The following is a 14,645-nucleotide window of genomic DNA, read 5'->3' as shown; positions in this document are numbered from 1 at the left end:
GAGCCGCATTCTGCCAGCGGTTGGGTTAGCGGTCGGTGCCCGAGGTCGGGTTAGCGGTCAGTGTCAGTGGTCGGGTTAGCGGTCGGTGCCGGCGGTTGGGTTTTGGTTATAGCCAGCAGGGCAAATGGCCGGGAGGTGGGAGGTAAACCAGGTGGGTGGCCCCCTGGCAGCCTTGGGAGAAGTGTCTGTCGGGGGAGAGAGGATGCTTGCTCACGGCATCCCTGCTCGCCTCCCGGCCCTTGCACGCCTTGTCCACCCAGGAACCCGAGGGTGGCTGACAGTCACTCCCCACCTCTCCCCTGCTTCAGGAGCCAGCTGCCTGTTCCCTGACATGATGCTTTTCGTGTCCTCCCCTGGGTGCCTCAGAGCAGCACTTGGGTGCCTCCAGCCTTGCCCAGCCCTAGCCTCTGTGCTGTGTGCGCGAGGGCTCCGCCATGGCTCCCGTCCTCACCGCCCTCCCCCCGACCCGCCGACCCCCAGGACGCTCTCCTGTTTATGCTGGCCACTCAGTGCCTCCTGGTTTACTGCTCTCATCTTCCTGTTCTCTATTCTGCGTAGTTTGTTGGTTTTATTGGGTGGTTTTCTTCCCAGGCCCAGGGCTCTTGCGCCTCTGGCCCATGCACAGCGGCTCCAGCTGCATGGAGCCTGCCCCCTCCCAGAGGCCTCAGGCCTTTGCAGGAGGGTCTTCTGCCTCCCGAAGTGCACCCACCTTCCCCTGGACAAGGAGCCTGGGGGCTAGCCCAAGCCGAGCTCCCCTTTCCTCCCTCCCACCCTCCCTCCGTCCTTCCCTCCCTGAGTCCCTGGTTCCTTCCTAAATGGATTAGGACTTTGCAGGAAGGAGCCACCAGCTGTCTGGGGCGACCTGGAGGCCAGGGCTGTCTGGTGCCTCCTGCTTTGCCCTGATTCAATTTGGGCCGGGAGGCTGGCAGGCTGAGGTCTTTCTGGGAATGGCTCGAGGGGTTGGCCGAAGGGAGGGGAAAAACCTTCAAGCGCCCCAGGCAGGCAAACCTCTCAGCTGGTCACACGGCAGACCCTCCAGTGGGCTTTGTGCCGCACAAGGCCCCAGGTTTTGGCCACTGGCTGCCTGTGACCCCATGAGGATGTCCATGGCCTGTCACACCCTCCACGTCCCTTAATACTGTGGACTTAAAACATTTGTAAAATTGCAACCTGGTTGAAGAACTACGTCTTGTAAACATTTCGAAGTGAACCCAATTCACATGTTGGCCAACTGCTGACCGGCCAGTTGTTAAAATCAATATTTATTCACAGCCAAATAGCAGACTCGGGCCAGACCTGAGGCAGGAGGCAGGCTCGAGTGCTTTCCTAATTCCTTCGTATGTTTCCACAACTGCAGTTGGGACACTTCTTACCTTGTTACGTGTAATGCACTCTGACACTCATTTGGTATCGCTGGTTCCATGACTCACGAAAGGCCTCCAGTCTGTGGTGCGGACCACGCCCCACCTTGGCCCGTCGCGCACAGCCGGCCCTGAGCTGGGCCCTGGGGGTGCAGCAGTGACTGGCAAGCCGGTCCCTGCCCTCACAGAGCTTATGGTCAGGGGGCAGCTGCGGTGGCAGAAGACGCTCGGGGCTTGGCACCCTTTAAGACATCGGGCCCAGCCGTCAGCCTGCCTGGTGCCCCCACCCCCCATCTGCAGGAAGCAGGGAGGCCAGGTGATCCACAGACTCTGAGGCCTGCAGCCCTGCTCCCTGCTCGCACCCCTGACCTGGTTGCCGGCTCCTGGGAAACCAAGGGTCCCTGCCTTCGAGGGAGGGGCACTGGGGCAGCCTGTGGGTGGCACCCCGGACCTGCCTCCTCGGGTTCTGGTAGGGGAGGGGCAGGATGGAACCGGACGCAGGGGAGGCTGACCTTTGTGTCTAGTGGGTGCCCAGGCTGGGCCAGGTGGTGCAGGGGCAGCAGGCCTGTCCCCTGCCTGGGGGAGCCCTGGCATTGGGCCCTGGTCTGAGGGCACCCCAACAAGGGGAGGGTGCACCTCTGTCCTCCAGGAGCCTCATGACAATGGGGCAAAGTCCTGTCTTGGGGAAACCCTGTCCTGAGATGAAGTGGTCTCCACTGTCTTTCTGAACCTCTGAGACTGGGGCTCGTGGGCCTCGGGACCGTGGCCTTGCCCATTGCAGCTTGATAGAAAGCTGTGACAGAGGAGCCTGGGGACATGTGGGAGGCCAGCCAGGACACCTGGCCCAGCCAGGGCGGGAAGGGGCAGGAGGTGGAGCTGTTGAGGGCACCCTCTGAGCAGCGGTGACAATTGAAAGCTGGGTGGGCCATCGGCAGATGACAGAGGGGCCAGAAGGCCACTTGGGTCAGGGAGAGGGAAACCTGTGACAGTTGGGATGCCATGAAGGACGTGGGTATGTTTGGGGAACGGTGATTCTTAGAGCACCCGGAGTGTGGGTTGTGGAGGGGGAGTTGGACGAGGGGCAGGAGTCCAGAGCTAACGTGGGCAGTAGGGAGCCATGGAGGGTGTGTGAGCAAGGGAGAGCCATGGCCAGAGCTACGTGCAGGGGAAAGTTGGCAGTTGAGGTGCCAGGCGGACTGGTCGTGGTACTGGGCTCAGCCCTGGAGTTGCAGATTTGGGGGACATGCCATGGAGCGCACTCCTCAGTTACCCCGCCGCGTGTGCCCGTGCCTGCCCGGAGCTGTGTGCGGCCTCCTCCCTAACTAGGCCCTGCATGGGGGCTCTAATGTCTTCATGCGTCTAACCCCTTGGGGAGAGGGGAGGCCAGCCCTTGGTTCGTCCCACCTGGGAAGTAGAGGCGGCCCTGGGGGTCTGGGGGCCTGGCGGGGTTGGGGTGGGCATCCGCCGCCGTGGGGACCACGCCCTGGGGCACACGCCCACCTCCGTGGCCTCCCTCCATCCAGGTGACCATGGCCTTGTTGGGGAAGCGCTGCGACATTCCCACCAACAGTTGCGGGCCCGACCGCTGGAGCTCCGCCTTCACCCGCAAAGACGAGATCATCACCAGCCTTGTGTCTGCGTTAGATTCCATGGTGAGTGCCCTGGTCTGCCCCGGAGGGGCGGAAGTCCCGGCCTTTGTCAGCAGATGTCTGAGCTCGAGTCCCACCTCTGCCACCTCGGGCGGGGGGGAGGGACGGAGGGGTCTTCGGCCCCCTGGGACTCACTGTCCCCATCTGCCTGCATGGGGGGCGGGCAGGGGGAGGCTTGAGTGAGGCCAAGGATGTGAAAATCCGGCCCTGGAATTCAGCACTGGCCCTGGCCCCCTGGCCCCCTCACCCCTTATCCTCATTTCATCGCCTTTTGCCATTCAGGTCCCATCCCTGGGAAGGTCACAGGTCTCCGAGGAAGGGACCTGACTCATGAGAAAGCTGTAATCCCCGAAGTTAAAGCACGAGCTATAACTGCGTCTCGGGGCCAGGAGAGAGGAATGAGGCCTCGTAAATCACTCCTTTGGCACGATTGCTTACGTACCTAAGCCTGTAGTGTTTTATCCCAAATGAGGAAATTATAATGTCATTTTCCTGTAGCCTTTTCCTGGGGGGAGAAGTTCTGGGATAGAGAGTAACGGGGTGTTAGAAGCTGTCTGGTGTCCGTTAGCTACATTCCTGCATGTTAGGATGGTGAAGTTGAAGTTCAGAGAAGGCAGCACCTTGCCTGGAGTCACACAGCGTGGCCTGTTTTGTGATTTTTAAGATTTTATTTATTTGAGAGAGAGAAAGAGAGAGAGCACGAGCAGGGTGGGGAGGGGCAGAGGGAGAGGGAGAAGCAGGCCCCCCACTGAGCAGGGAGCTCGACACAGGGCCCGATCCCAGGACCCCGAGATCATGACCTTAGCTGAAGGCGGACTGAGCCACCCAGGCGCCCCGACAGAACTTTTCCATCCTCACAGAAAGTTCTGTCGGACAGCACTGCTCTAGAGGGCGTTACAGAGGCTCCTCAGAGGAGCAGGGCCCCCGTAGCTCGCCTGGTGGCGGGGATGAGACATGCTCCCCCTGTCCTTAGGTCCCTTCCTGGGTTTCCGGACGGACCCCAAGGGTGATGATGACCCTTGCTCGGCAGTGACTGGATGCTGGCATCCGCCGGGGCTGGGGCCTGGGTCCTCGGGTGGTCTCCAGGGGCCGTGGGGCAGACCCTCTTCCAGGCCTTTCCTCCAAGCCCCGTTCTGTGTGCCTCTGGGGAAGCTGATTCCCTGGAGAGTGACCACACAGGGAAGTAAGTATCTCTCCAGCTCCTTTGGCCACTCGTGTGTTGGGAACAACTGACTCTATTTGTCTCCTTTGCTTGTTAACGTTTTGTAGCATTGCCACGGGGAAAGTGAGCGGCAGGTTTTTATTTTAATCTTAGCAGGAAATCAACACACACCCCTCACCGTAGGAGATCCCCGGGGACAGGCCTGTCGGCTCCACAATGTCCCCGGCTTCCTCAGCAGAGTGACTCTGGGCTGAAGCTGAGAGGCATGATTATGGCCCAGAGAGGTTGAGGAACCTGTCCTAGGTCACACAGCAGCAGAACTGGGATGAGAAGCCAGACTCCCTGACTGCCCAGCAGAGCGCTACCAAACTCACATAAAAACCAGTGTTCACGGGGCGCCGAATGCACGCTGAGAGCTTTGCAGGCAGAGATCTGCTGACCTAGGTCGGAGGGCTGAGATGCTGGTGGTCTTGGTTGCAGGGCCCCTGTGTTAGGGCTTCTCGTGCAGGGGGCCTGCCAACCCCTCAACTCTGGGGCTACAAAAATGACCTCTGTTTGTGGACCCACAGGAGATACCACGGTTTAGAGATTCCTGCCTGCCTGCCAGGCCTCGCTGAATCCCCACACCAAGCCCGTTGAAAGCCTGGGAGCTGGGCTGCCTGTCCCCATTCTGCAGATCAGGCCCAGAGAGGGGAATGACGTGCATCAGTCCCACAGCAGGAAGTGGCTGATGCGGGATTGAAACCTGGATCTGCTCAAGCCTTGATTCTCCTGGGCGCCCCCCCCCCCCAACCTCCTCTCATTTAGGACTTTAAGAAAACCAGACAGGATTGTCCCTGGGGCTGGGGCCAAGCCTCAGGCAGGAACCCCTCTAGAGCCAGGAGGACCTGGGAGGAGGGAAGGGCAGGGGCCCTGTGTCTTTGTTCTTCTGGGGGCTCCATGACCTGTCTTCTCCCTTGACCTTGGCCAAGCTTGGGGGGTAGGGGTGTCATTCACTCCTTCCTCCTGCAGACTCCGACTGAGAACCATGGAGGGGTGACCTCTCCCTGGAGCTGCTGGTAGGATCTTAGGCAGCTGGGAGCTTCGTCCCACCCCCAGAGCTGTCACTGGAGGTGTCCCTAAGCTGGGGGACCTCCTCCAGGCTCACATACCCCACTCCCCCTGCAGTGCTCGGCGCTCTCCAAGCTGAACGCGGAGGTGGCCTGTGTTGCTGTCCATGATGAGAGTGCCTTCGTGGTGGGCACCGAGAAGGGGAGAATGTTCCTGAACGCACGGAACGAGCTGCAGTCAGATTTCCTCAGGTTCTGCCGTGAGTACCCCAGGGCTCCAGTGGGTGGGGCCTGTGGTCCCTGAGGGTCCCCAGAGCAATTCCAGGGGGCCTTGTGTCGGGGGCTGTGCGGGCGTCCCAGTGTGGCGTCACCGGGGCGTGAAGTCTCCAGCAGTCCCTCGGTCCATAGAGACCAGCTGACTCCACCCTGGGGCGGGCCAGACCCAGACACGTCTGCGTGCTCGTTGGCAGAAGGGGACACTGAGGCCCGGTGTTACCTCTGACACACAGGGACCCAGTGCCCTCGTTCAGCTAATGCTTATTGAGCACCTGCTGTGTGCAGCACCCTTCGCCATGTAACTCAGTTATCCCGACGTCAACCCAGTGAGGGAGGCACCGTCGTTGCTATAGTAACGATCTGGAGCCACCTCGTGGTGGCTCTTGGGGACGAAGTGACTGAGGACACCTGCAGCACGAAGGAAATGCTTGATATCTCGAGCGGTTAGTCGTGTTGCGATCAGTAGTGCTTTGAGCCAGGCCACGTGCTCTGTTCACTTTCCCCAGCAGGCTCAGGAAACCGCTCCCAGTTTACAAGGGAGAAACTGAGGCATGGTGAGCAGAAGCCACTTGCCCAGGGAGACAGAGCCGCCAAGTGACGGAGGCCGGGTTTCTGTTCTGAAACCCGTGCTCTTTGTGCTGCACCCCTTCAGAATCGGGGAGGTGTAGCAGGACACTCCCCCCCCACCCCTCCCCCTGGGAGCCCTGCCAGGGGTTCCTGGTCACTTGCAAAAGAGAACAACACTCGGAGCTGGGAGCCGGGAGCCCTGAAGCAGGGGGGTCATTCTGAAGCCCCAACTCCTCAACACTGCTGCTGGGGCCTTTAGACCCTCATAACCCAGCCCCTCTGCGTCACCCCTCCCGGCATCCCTCACTACCGGCGGTACTGGGCTGAGTGCTAGCTCACCGGCTCTGTGTGCATGCTCCCCTCTGCCTTTGTCCCCGCTGTCTCCCCACGTGGGAGGCCCTCCCTCCTCTCCTCTGCCGGCAGACGCCTCCCCAGCCTCCGCGTCCACGTTCCTCCCGCCTGCCCGGGCCCCTGTCTGTGCCCCCCACCCCCAGTCGCCAACCCTCCCCCGCCCCACCGCCCCAACCCCTGTGGTTACTCCCCACACTGTGCCGGCTTCTCATGCCCTAAATTTACATCCGTGCTCCTGGTAAGCTCGTCATCTTCACCTTTGTGGTGGATTAGGCCCTACAAGGTTAGGGCCTGGCCCCAGCGCTGAAGGCCAGCCCCTGAGCGGCCGCTCGAGCCCACAATTTGGGACTCTGAGCTCTTAGGGTTAAGAGCAGGCCCTGAAGGCAGGTGTCTGGGGCTCCGTCCCGGCTCTGCCACCTGCCGGCTGCTGGGCCTCAACCTCCTTGTCTATGAAAAGGGAGGACAGTGCTGCCCTCCTTGCGGGTCGATCTGAGGATTAAGTCGATCTAATGCAGGCGAGAACAGTGCCTGACACTGGGTTCACACACAGTAAATGCTAGCCGTTGTCCTTGCCATTATTAACGTCTGTGTTACACCCGGGGTCTGGAACCTCCATCAGCCATTTCGGGGAAGGCTGGCCCCCGGCACTGGGCATGTCATCACTGGGGTCCAGCTGCTTCCCCAGCCGCCCCCGCCCCCACCCAGCTCTCCGAGCCTGTCCGCTCTCCGAGGTTGGGTGGGGGCTGGCCCAGGGTAGAATAGACAGTGGCCGGGTCCTGTGGCCCCAGCCTGGCCAGGCTGGGCCTGCGGAAGGTGCACCTGGCTTCCCGAGCCCGGCACAGTGACTATTTATAGCACCGGGCGCTGGGCTGGTTTATTTCAAGCTCCGCAGATCCCTGGAGAGGAGCAGGCTCCCAGCTGTGAGGTGGCCTCCGGGCCCTCCCCTCATCCCCTTTGCAGTGCAGTGTCTAGCATCTCCCTATCCAGGGGTCCACTGACACTCCCAGGGCCCCACCCTGGCCCAGCCTGGCATGAACTTGCCTCTTTGCAGCCCCTTGGCCTCCTGCTGGGGTTCCCATTGTCTCCTCACGGGGCAGAGCGGAAAACTGGGGCCTCGACTGTTTAAGACAGCGTTAGGGTTGGAGCGCAGGAAGGGGTGCACGGAACGGACATTGGTTGAACCCCAGTTCTGAACCAGGCCAGCTGGTCTTCTGCGAGAGCTCACAGACTGAGGCCCAGAGAGGGAAGGGACTTGCCCAAGGTCACACAGTGAGTTACAGGTGACCAGGATGAGACCCAAGCCCTGTGCGAGGCACTGGGAACTCAGAGATGACCAGCCTTGGCCCTGGGCAGGGGGTTGGGGCAGGGCTTGCTCACTCGTCATTCATTCCTTCATTCCTTCCTTCCTTCCTTCCTTCCTTCCTTCATTTTCTACTCCATGTTGAGTGCCCCGCTGCAGGGTTCAGCACGGGGCAGGGACATCTCAGCTCACTGGGCAGGGGTGAGACAGGTGCTCATCCTGGCCCGGCATGCTCTGTGTCCCACAGGAGGGGCCCCCTGGAAGGAGCCAGAGACAGAGCATCCCAAGAAGGTGTCGCGGGGCGAGGGTGGCGGCCGGAACATCCCTCGGTCTTCCCTGGAGCATGGCTCGGACGTGTACCTTCTACGGAAGATGGTAGAGGAGGTGTTTGATGTTCTTTATAGTAAGATCCTTCCTCATTCCATTTGGGGCCCCCAGGCGGGTGGGAGCCCCCGTCCCCACCCTGCTGAGGCGGCCCCTCCCTCATCTTGCATCCCCAGGCATGGCTCTTCCGCCCCAGCCCCGTTTCCTGAACCACCGTCCACACTGCCCCGGGCCCGCCCTGGCCCTGGTCGCTGCCACCTTGCCTGGAAATGGCCCTGGGCTGGCCCTGGTCTCCTCGCCTCCAGGCCGGCTCCCTGTTGCCCCCACCTGTCCTGTGACCAAGGGCATCTTCCTAAAGCACAAGTCTGACCAGAAAGCTCTTCTTTCCACGGCCTCGGGGGCTCCCCGTCACCCTCCCCACCGTGGCCGGTCCCTGCCACCCTCCAGCCATGCTGCCTTGCCTCACGAAACCGCTTCCTGTTCTCCGGCCCACTCTGGCTCCATTTCACACCTCGCCTCTGCACCGCTGTGCCTTTTGCGACTGCCTTCCCCTCTGTCCGGCGGACACTGCTTTAGATTCTCTAAGGCTCAGCTCTGGGAAGCCCCCGCTACTGGCTCAGTGCCCCCCTTGGGGCACCCACTGTGCTCTGACCCCTCACTAGCCCAGTGCTCTCTGGGGCCGGGGTCTGTGCCTGCGCCTTCCACCATCCCCAGCGACAGTGGCCGACGTCGGCAGCACGGTGTTTGTTGAATGACTGAGTGAGAGCTAACTTCGCTAGTTAGCCAAGTCTTCCTCTGAGGGGTGAGGGAGGTGGGCAGGCCTGGCCTCCCTCACAAGTGGCCAGTTGCAGAATCTCTGGCCTAGTGGTAGCCGTCGTGGTCTCCAGGTGACCTTGGGCAGGTCCCTGTGGTCCCTAAGGGTCCCAGCTCTGGCTTTCTTCCTTTCTGTACTGCAGCCTTTGGTTCTGTGGAGCAAAGGTCTGAGGAACCTCCTGCTGTCAGGAGGAGGGGGAGGCCTAGGCGGGATGCGAGGCCCAGAGGCCCGGGGTGGGCACACTGGTCACCTGGGATGGGAGGACTTGTCACCTGTGGTTGGCTTTGCCAGCCACAGGGTTCATGCCCTCAACCCCCTCCCCCGCACCCCTGCCCACTCTGCCCTGCCCCCCCAGCCCCCCAGTTGCCCACCTTGGGCAGCATCTGAGGTGAGCCGCCTCTTTATGGCTCCGGGAGGGGCTGCAGTGTGGGAGTGACAACAGGCGTTCCTGAGCCCAGGCCCCTCGGCCATCCCCCGCCGTCAGCCCCCAGTCAGCCTCCCCTCCACTCACCCCTTCCTCGTCCCCACCACCTTCTGTCTGTCTGATACCTCTCTTTTTTTTGGAGTCTGCTCTTCCCATTTCCTCTTCCCTCCCTCTCCTCCCTTCCGCCCTGTGGCCTCTCTGCCGCCGCCCTCCTTTCTCTCTCCCCCGTGGCTCCTCCTGAGCTCCTGCCCACAGCCCCGCGCCCTGCTCTCCCCTCCACCCGGGTGCCCAGAGAGGAGAGAATGGCGAGAGAAGCTGGGAGCCCCGGCCGTGGGGGAGCCCCGGCCCTCAGGTGCACACAGAGGGGCCCACCCCCAGTGCTCGCCCGCCCCGCTCAGCCTGCAGGGCCTTGTTCTGTGGGATGTTAGCAGGGAAGGGGCCCGTGGGGTCCAGTTTCCCGGGAACCCGGCACCACAGGGAGTGACTCAATGTGGCCCCAGCTCTGGGGCAAGGCCGGCCCCCGGCCCAGCCTGGCTGCCCTCTCATACTAGACCCTCTCCTCGACCCCCTCCCCCACAGGCGAGGCCCTGGGAAGGGCCAGCGTGGTGCCCCTGCCCTACGAGAGGCTGCTCAGGGAGCCGGGGCTGCTGGCCGTGCAGGGGCTGCCCGAGGGCCTGGCCTTCCGGAGGCCGGCCGACTATGACCCCAAGGCCCTCATGGCCATCCTGGAGCACAGCCACCGGATCCGCTTCAAGCTCAAGAGGTGAGTGAGGCAGTCAGCCTGGGAGTGGGCCCAGGGAGGGTGGCTGGACCATGAGGGTCAGGCCAGGACGGGCCAGGGAGGGTGACCTGCTCCCATGCTTGCTCAGCCACCTGGGGCCACTCACCCAGTCACGGGGAAGGGACTTCAGAAACCTGCGGGGGACCCCGGTTGTAAAAGCTCCCAGTCTGGCAATGGAGGTGAGGCAGACGCCCAGGCATAGAGCATGATCTGAGCACGTGATGGGGGTGTGAGGGGCACGGGGGCCGAGGGGCAGGGCCCAGCTCCTCTAGTGGCCCAGCCTTGTGGCCCCGGACACATCGCAACCCCGCCCCGGGCCTGCACCCCCCAGCTGTAAAATGGGGACAGGCTCCTGGCCCGTGTACCTCACCGGCCGTCATGTTGTGCCGAGGGCAGGCTGGGGCCTGGCGGGCCAGGTGTATAAAGCTGTCACTTGTCCTCTCGTTCACCCAGGCCGCTTGAGGATGGCGGGCGGGACTCGAAGGCCCTAGTGGAGCTGAACGGTGTCTCCCTGATAGCCAAGGGGTCTCGGGACTGCGGCCTGCACGGCCAGGCCCCCAAGGGGCCACCCCAGGACCTACCCCCCACCGGCACCTCGTCCGCTGTGGCCAGCTTCCTGTACAGCACCGCACTCCCTAACCACACCACGAGAGAGCTCAAGCAGGAGGCGCCCGCCTGCCCACTTGCCCCCAGCGACCTGGGCCTTGGCCGGCCTGGGCCTGAGCCCAAGGCCTCTGGGGCCCAAGACTTCCCCGAGTGCTGTGGTAAGGTGCTGCTGGGACCCCTGAGTCCGGGGGTGGGACAGAGATCACTCCTGGGGGGGCACCGTCCCTGAGCAGATGGCGGTGCTCAGGCCCACCCCAGGCTGAAGGAGGCATGTCGGGCCAAGGGGCTGGGGCGGGACCTCTGTGAACAGTATCATTGGCGTGGGACCAAGAGATGTTTGAGGGCACCCCATAGAGGAGTCTGTGGAGGGAGTAAACAGGCCAGTCAGTCACAAGCATTTAATGAGCACTGACGACATACCCAGCCTGGATTAGAGGTACCGAAATAGGAGAAGGGACAGCTGGGTGTGAGAAAGACTTACGTTCCTGTCCTGGCCCCTCCACTAGGCTGTGTGTCCCACAGCAAATCTCTACCTCCCTGAGCCTCAGTTTCCTCAGCTTTAAAGTCGGATGCCAGTAGGACCTCTCACGAGGTTATTACCGTGGTCAAATGACAGGGCAAGTTAGAAATGCACATTCTCAGGCCCTCCCGCCGTCCTGCTGAATCTCAAGGTTAGGGGGCGGCTGGGGGCCCAGCTGTCTGTGTATTTAAATCTGCCAGGTGGCTCCGCTGGGTGTTCAGACTTGAGAGCTGCTGTGTTAAAGCAGAGTCCAGTGCTTGGTACATAGTAGGTGCTTATAAGTTGTACTTACCGTTAGGAGAAGGAGCAAAAGGGACCTCCCTCCCCCCCCCCTTTCCCATCAAATGTTGGGCTGAGCAGCGGAGTGGGACTTAGACACCTAAATAGGGGCCCCACCTGTCCTCGGACATCATCATCCTGGCCTCCCTGATCTGCCATTTGGAGAGCAGACTCTGCCAAAGAATGTCTTAGGCCTCTGGGCAGGGAACTTGCCTTGAGTTTATGACCCTAGGGCTGAGTTCGGGGGTCTCCTTGGTGGATGAGACTGTTACCCCAGAACCAGCATCTCTGCACCCAGGCCAGATCTGGGGGCCCACCTTGAACCTGTCCCTTTCCTCTCCCTTGTCCAGGACAGAAGCCCCCCGGGCCCGGTGGTCCTCTCATCCAGAACGTCCACGCCTCGAAGCGCATCCTCTTCTCCATTGTCCATGACAAGTCAGGTAGGCGGTGCCCACAGCAGCACCCCAACCAGAGTGGGGGGTCCGGGGCCGGGGGTGGTGTGTCCTGAAATGGAAATGCGTCCACTGGGTCTTCGTGGGAGAAAGGAGGGACGGCTCCGCACAAGGGACGTGTGAGTAAAACCAGAATGTAACAGGTATTGCTGTGCAGCAAACTGCCCCCGGACTTAGCTCAAAGCAGTGAGCGTTTACGCATTACAGTTTGTGTGGGTCCGGAATTCAGGAGCAGCTTAGCTGGGTGCTTCTGGCTCAGGATCTCTCTCTCATGAGGTTGGACTCAGGATGCCGGCAGCGGCTGCTGAAGGCCATCGGAAGACGAGAGGATCCAAAAATTATGTGGATGGGTTTTAAAAGTACCGCACTGTATTTGGGATTCCTGTATACCAAAAGGGAGGAAGCGAGACTCTCCGGCAGTTATGCCTGGTGGGGGTCTCGGCCTCGTCTTCAGTGAGAGGCTCTTTAAGAAGACCTAGTCCCCTGGGATCAGAGTGGAGACCCCCCCCCCCCCACACTGCCCCAAACAGGGTCCATCCATGGCAAGGAGGGGACCTGGAGATTCAGGTGCAGTGGCATCTCGGGAGGCCATGGTGGGCAAGGGGAACCAGCTGCGGTAGAATCTCACTGGGGTCTCGCTGGGTGATCTCAGGCGAGATACTCAGCCTCTCTGAGCCTGGTTTTCCTACCTGAAAGGTGGGGATACTGTCTATGCTTAAAGATATCATGAGGGATTAAATAGGATATTCTATACAAAGTACTCAGGACAAATAAACTCTTAATAAGTTAAAGATGGGGGGCCCCCTGGGTGGCTCAGTTGGTGAAACATCTGCCTTCGGCTCAGGTCATGATCCCAGGGTCCTGGGATCGAGCCCCGCATCGGGTTCCCTGCTCCGCGGGGAGCCTGCTTCTCCCTCTGCCTGCCCTTCCCCCTGCTTGTGCTTGCTCTCGCTCGCTCTCTCTCTTTCTCTGACAAATAAAATCTTTTAAGCAACAAAAATAATAAAGTAAATAAATTAAAGATGGCATTTATAATGGTATTATAATTAACCGAATGGCGGCTCTAGTTATTAATAGTAAATTGAGGCAGAGGCTCTGGTTTCGTGGAAGAGGCCGGCAGGGCTGGGGGTTTGAGGGAGGCCGCAGGGCCAAGGCCGGGTGTACAAGGCATGAGGATTAGTGCCTTTGAGGCCAGGACTCTGTGTCTCCTTACTCACACCCCCTGCCTGTGTGGGCAGGAGACACCCAGGAGGGCCAGGCCGAGCTTGCGTAATACGCACTGCTCCTGGGGGCTGACAGAGGCGAGAGAAGAGAGCGGGGGGTGGCGGTGGGGGGACCCTCCAAGCACCCTGGATTTGGGTAGGGCTGCCTCCTGGAGGAGGCTGGGGTGTCAAGGGCCGGGGTGGGAGTGAGCGGAAGAGCTGAGCCCCTCTGTGGGACTCTGGAGGAGAGAGCCCGGTGGCCTCCAGTGTGGCCATGTCTCCGGGGCCCCCGGGCCCAGCTAGGAGGGTCCAGTGGAGGGGGAGGCGGCCGGGCCCTGGGTTCCCTGCCGCGACCCGCCCTCACTCGTACCTCTTGTGTTTTGATAGAGAAGTGGGACGCCTTCATAAAGGAAACCGAGGACATCAACACGCTCCGGGAGTGCGTGCAGATCCTGTTTAACAGCAGATATGGTGAGTGGGCGGCGCGGCCCGCCGCGTGGCCTCAGCAGCGTGTTGAGCATCTCATTACGTGGCAGTCACTCATGTTCCCTAACATGACAGCAGGAGCCATATGCACAGCGGCCGCGCTCATGTCCTCTCCTGTCTGGGTAGGGGGTGGTTGTGTCAATATTGCCCTTCCAGACTTTTCCAGGGGGCGGAACTGATGGCAGAGCCCCAACCTCGACTCACCTGTGGGAGGTGGGCGGGGTGGGCGGGGGGGACCCTGCGGGGGAGACCCGGGAGAGTGGCCGGCGGCCCCATGCGCTTTGCAGGTTCCCCACACACCGTGCCCGGTGCCCTTGCCTTCTTTGGTGCTGGGCCCTCTGCCTGGCGTGCCCTCGGCGTGTTTGGGGAGCAGACTCCCACTTGTTCCTCGAGACTCAGGCTGGGCCAGGAGGGGGCCCCCAGAGCCCTGATGGGCTCCTCTTCGTTACACATCCTGCATTTGATGTGCTTTGTCTGTGTCTGTTCCCGGGGGAAGGCTGGGCAGGACCGCGCCGGCCCCTCTGTGTGTCCCCGGCACCCAGGACCGCGCAGGGCCCAGAACGCGTGTCAGCCCTCTCTGCACATGGGGGGAGCGCTGGGGCAGGTGTGTCCTCCACGTGGTCCAGCTTCGTGCCGCGCCGCGTGGAAAACGAAGCCACCGTTGGCTAGAAGGCAGGGGCGGGACCAGGTGGCCTGTAAGACCTTCCTGCTCTGGGTGCTCGGACACCACTCGCCCGCACCCCAGCCGTGCGCTCCCACTGCTCACTCAGCCTTCATGGGGTTCCCCCTGTAAGCTCCCAGCAGGCAGTGGCCATGGTGTAGCCCTTGTCTGGGTGGGTGGCTCTCAGTACAGGGACATGACACACGTCCCCACGGATTCCCTGGTGTCACCCACCACCCCCCGAATGGTGCCGCACCGCTGTGGGCAAGTCCCTCTGCCCATGGGGCCAAGGGAGGGCAGGGACGGTTGCCACCCAGGCCTGCAGACAGAGAGGAGGGCCAGGGACCCCGGGAGCTCCCTGAACACACAAGGTCCAGGAGG

The 14,645-nt window shown here is 61.6% G+C and overlaps 1 protein-coding gene across 4 annotated transcripts in view; it reads left to right on the top strand.

The window, feature by feature from the left end:
• Nucleotides 1-2,884: 2,884 nt before the first annotated feature.
• GTF2IRD1 (GTF2I repeat domain containing 1) overlaps nt 2,885-14,645 on the top strand; it is a 69,045-nt gene continuing 57,284 nt past the window's right edge. For 3 of the 4 annotated variants that reach the window (XM_028110101.2, XM_088017145.1, XM_028110100.1), the window contains exons 1-7: nt 2,891-3,013; nt 5,340-5,481; nt 7,963-8,118; nt 9,857-10,040; nt 10,512-10,822; nt 11,814-11,903; nt 13,505-13,588. In XM_028110101.2, coding sequence (XP_027965902.1) covers nt 2,891-3,013; nt 5,340-5,481; nt 7,963-8,118; nt 9,857-10,040; nt 10,512-10,822; nt 11,814-11,903; nt 13,505-13,588 — 1,090 coding nt within the window. Of the gene's footprint in view, nt 3,014-5,339; nt 5,482-7,962; nt 8,119-9,856; nt 10,041-10,511; nt 10,823-11,813; nt 11,904-13,504; nt 13,589-14,645 lie in introns of all 4 variants that reach the window. The other variant, XM_028110102.2, reaches the window with a different exon arrangement.

Source organism: Eumetopias jubatus, unplaced genomic scaffold (assembly GCF_037043125.1).
Source record: "Eumetopias jubatus isolate StellerSeaLion01/CBP00866 unplaced genomic scaffold, mEumJub1_p1.0 scaffold_12, whole genome shotgun sequence".
NCBI classification, from domain to species: domain Eukaryota; kingdom Metazoa; phylum Chordata; class Mammalia; order Carnivora; family Otariidae; genus Eumetopias; species Eumetopias jubatus.
The sequence above is the reverse complement of the archived record's forward strand: the minus strand, read 5'-3'. Positions and strand labels throughout refer to the sequence as shown.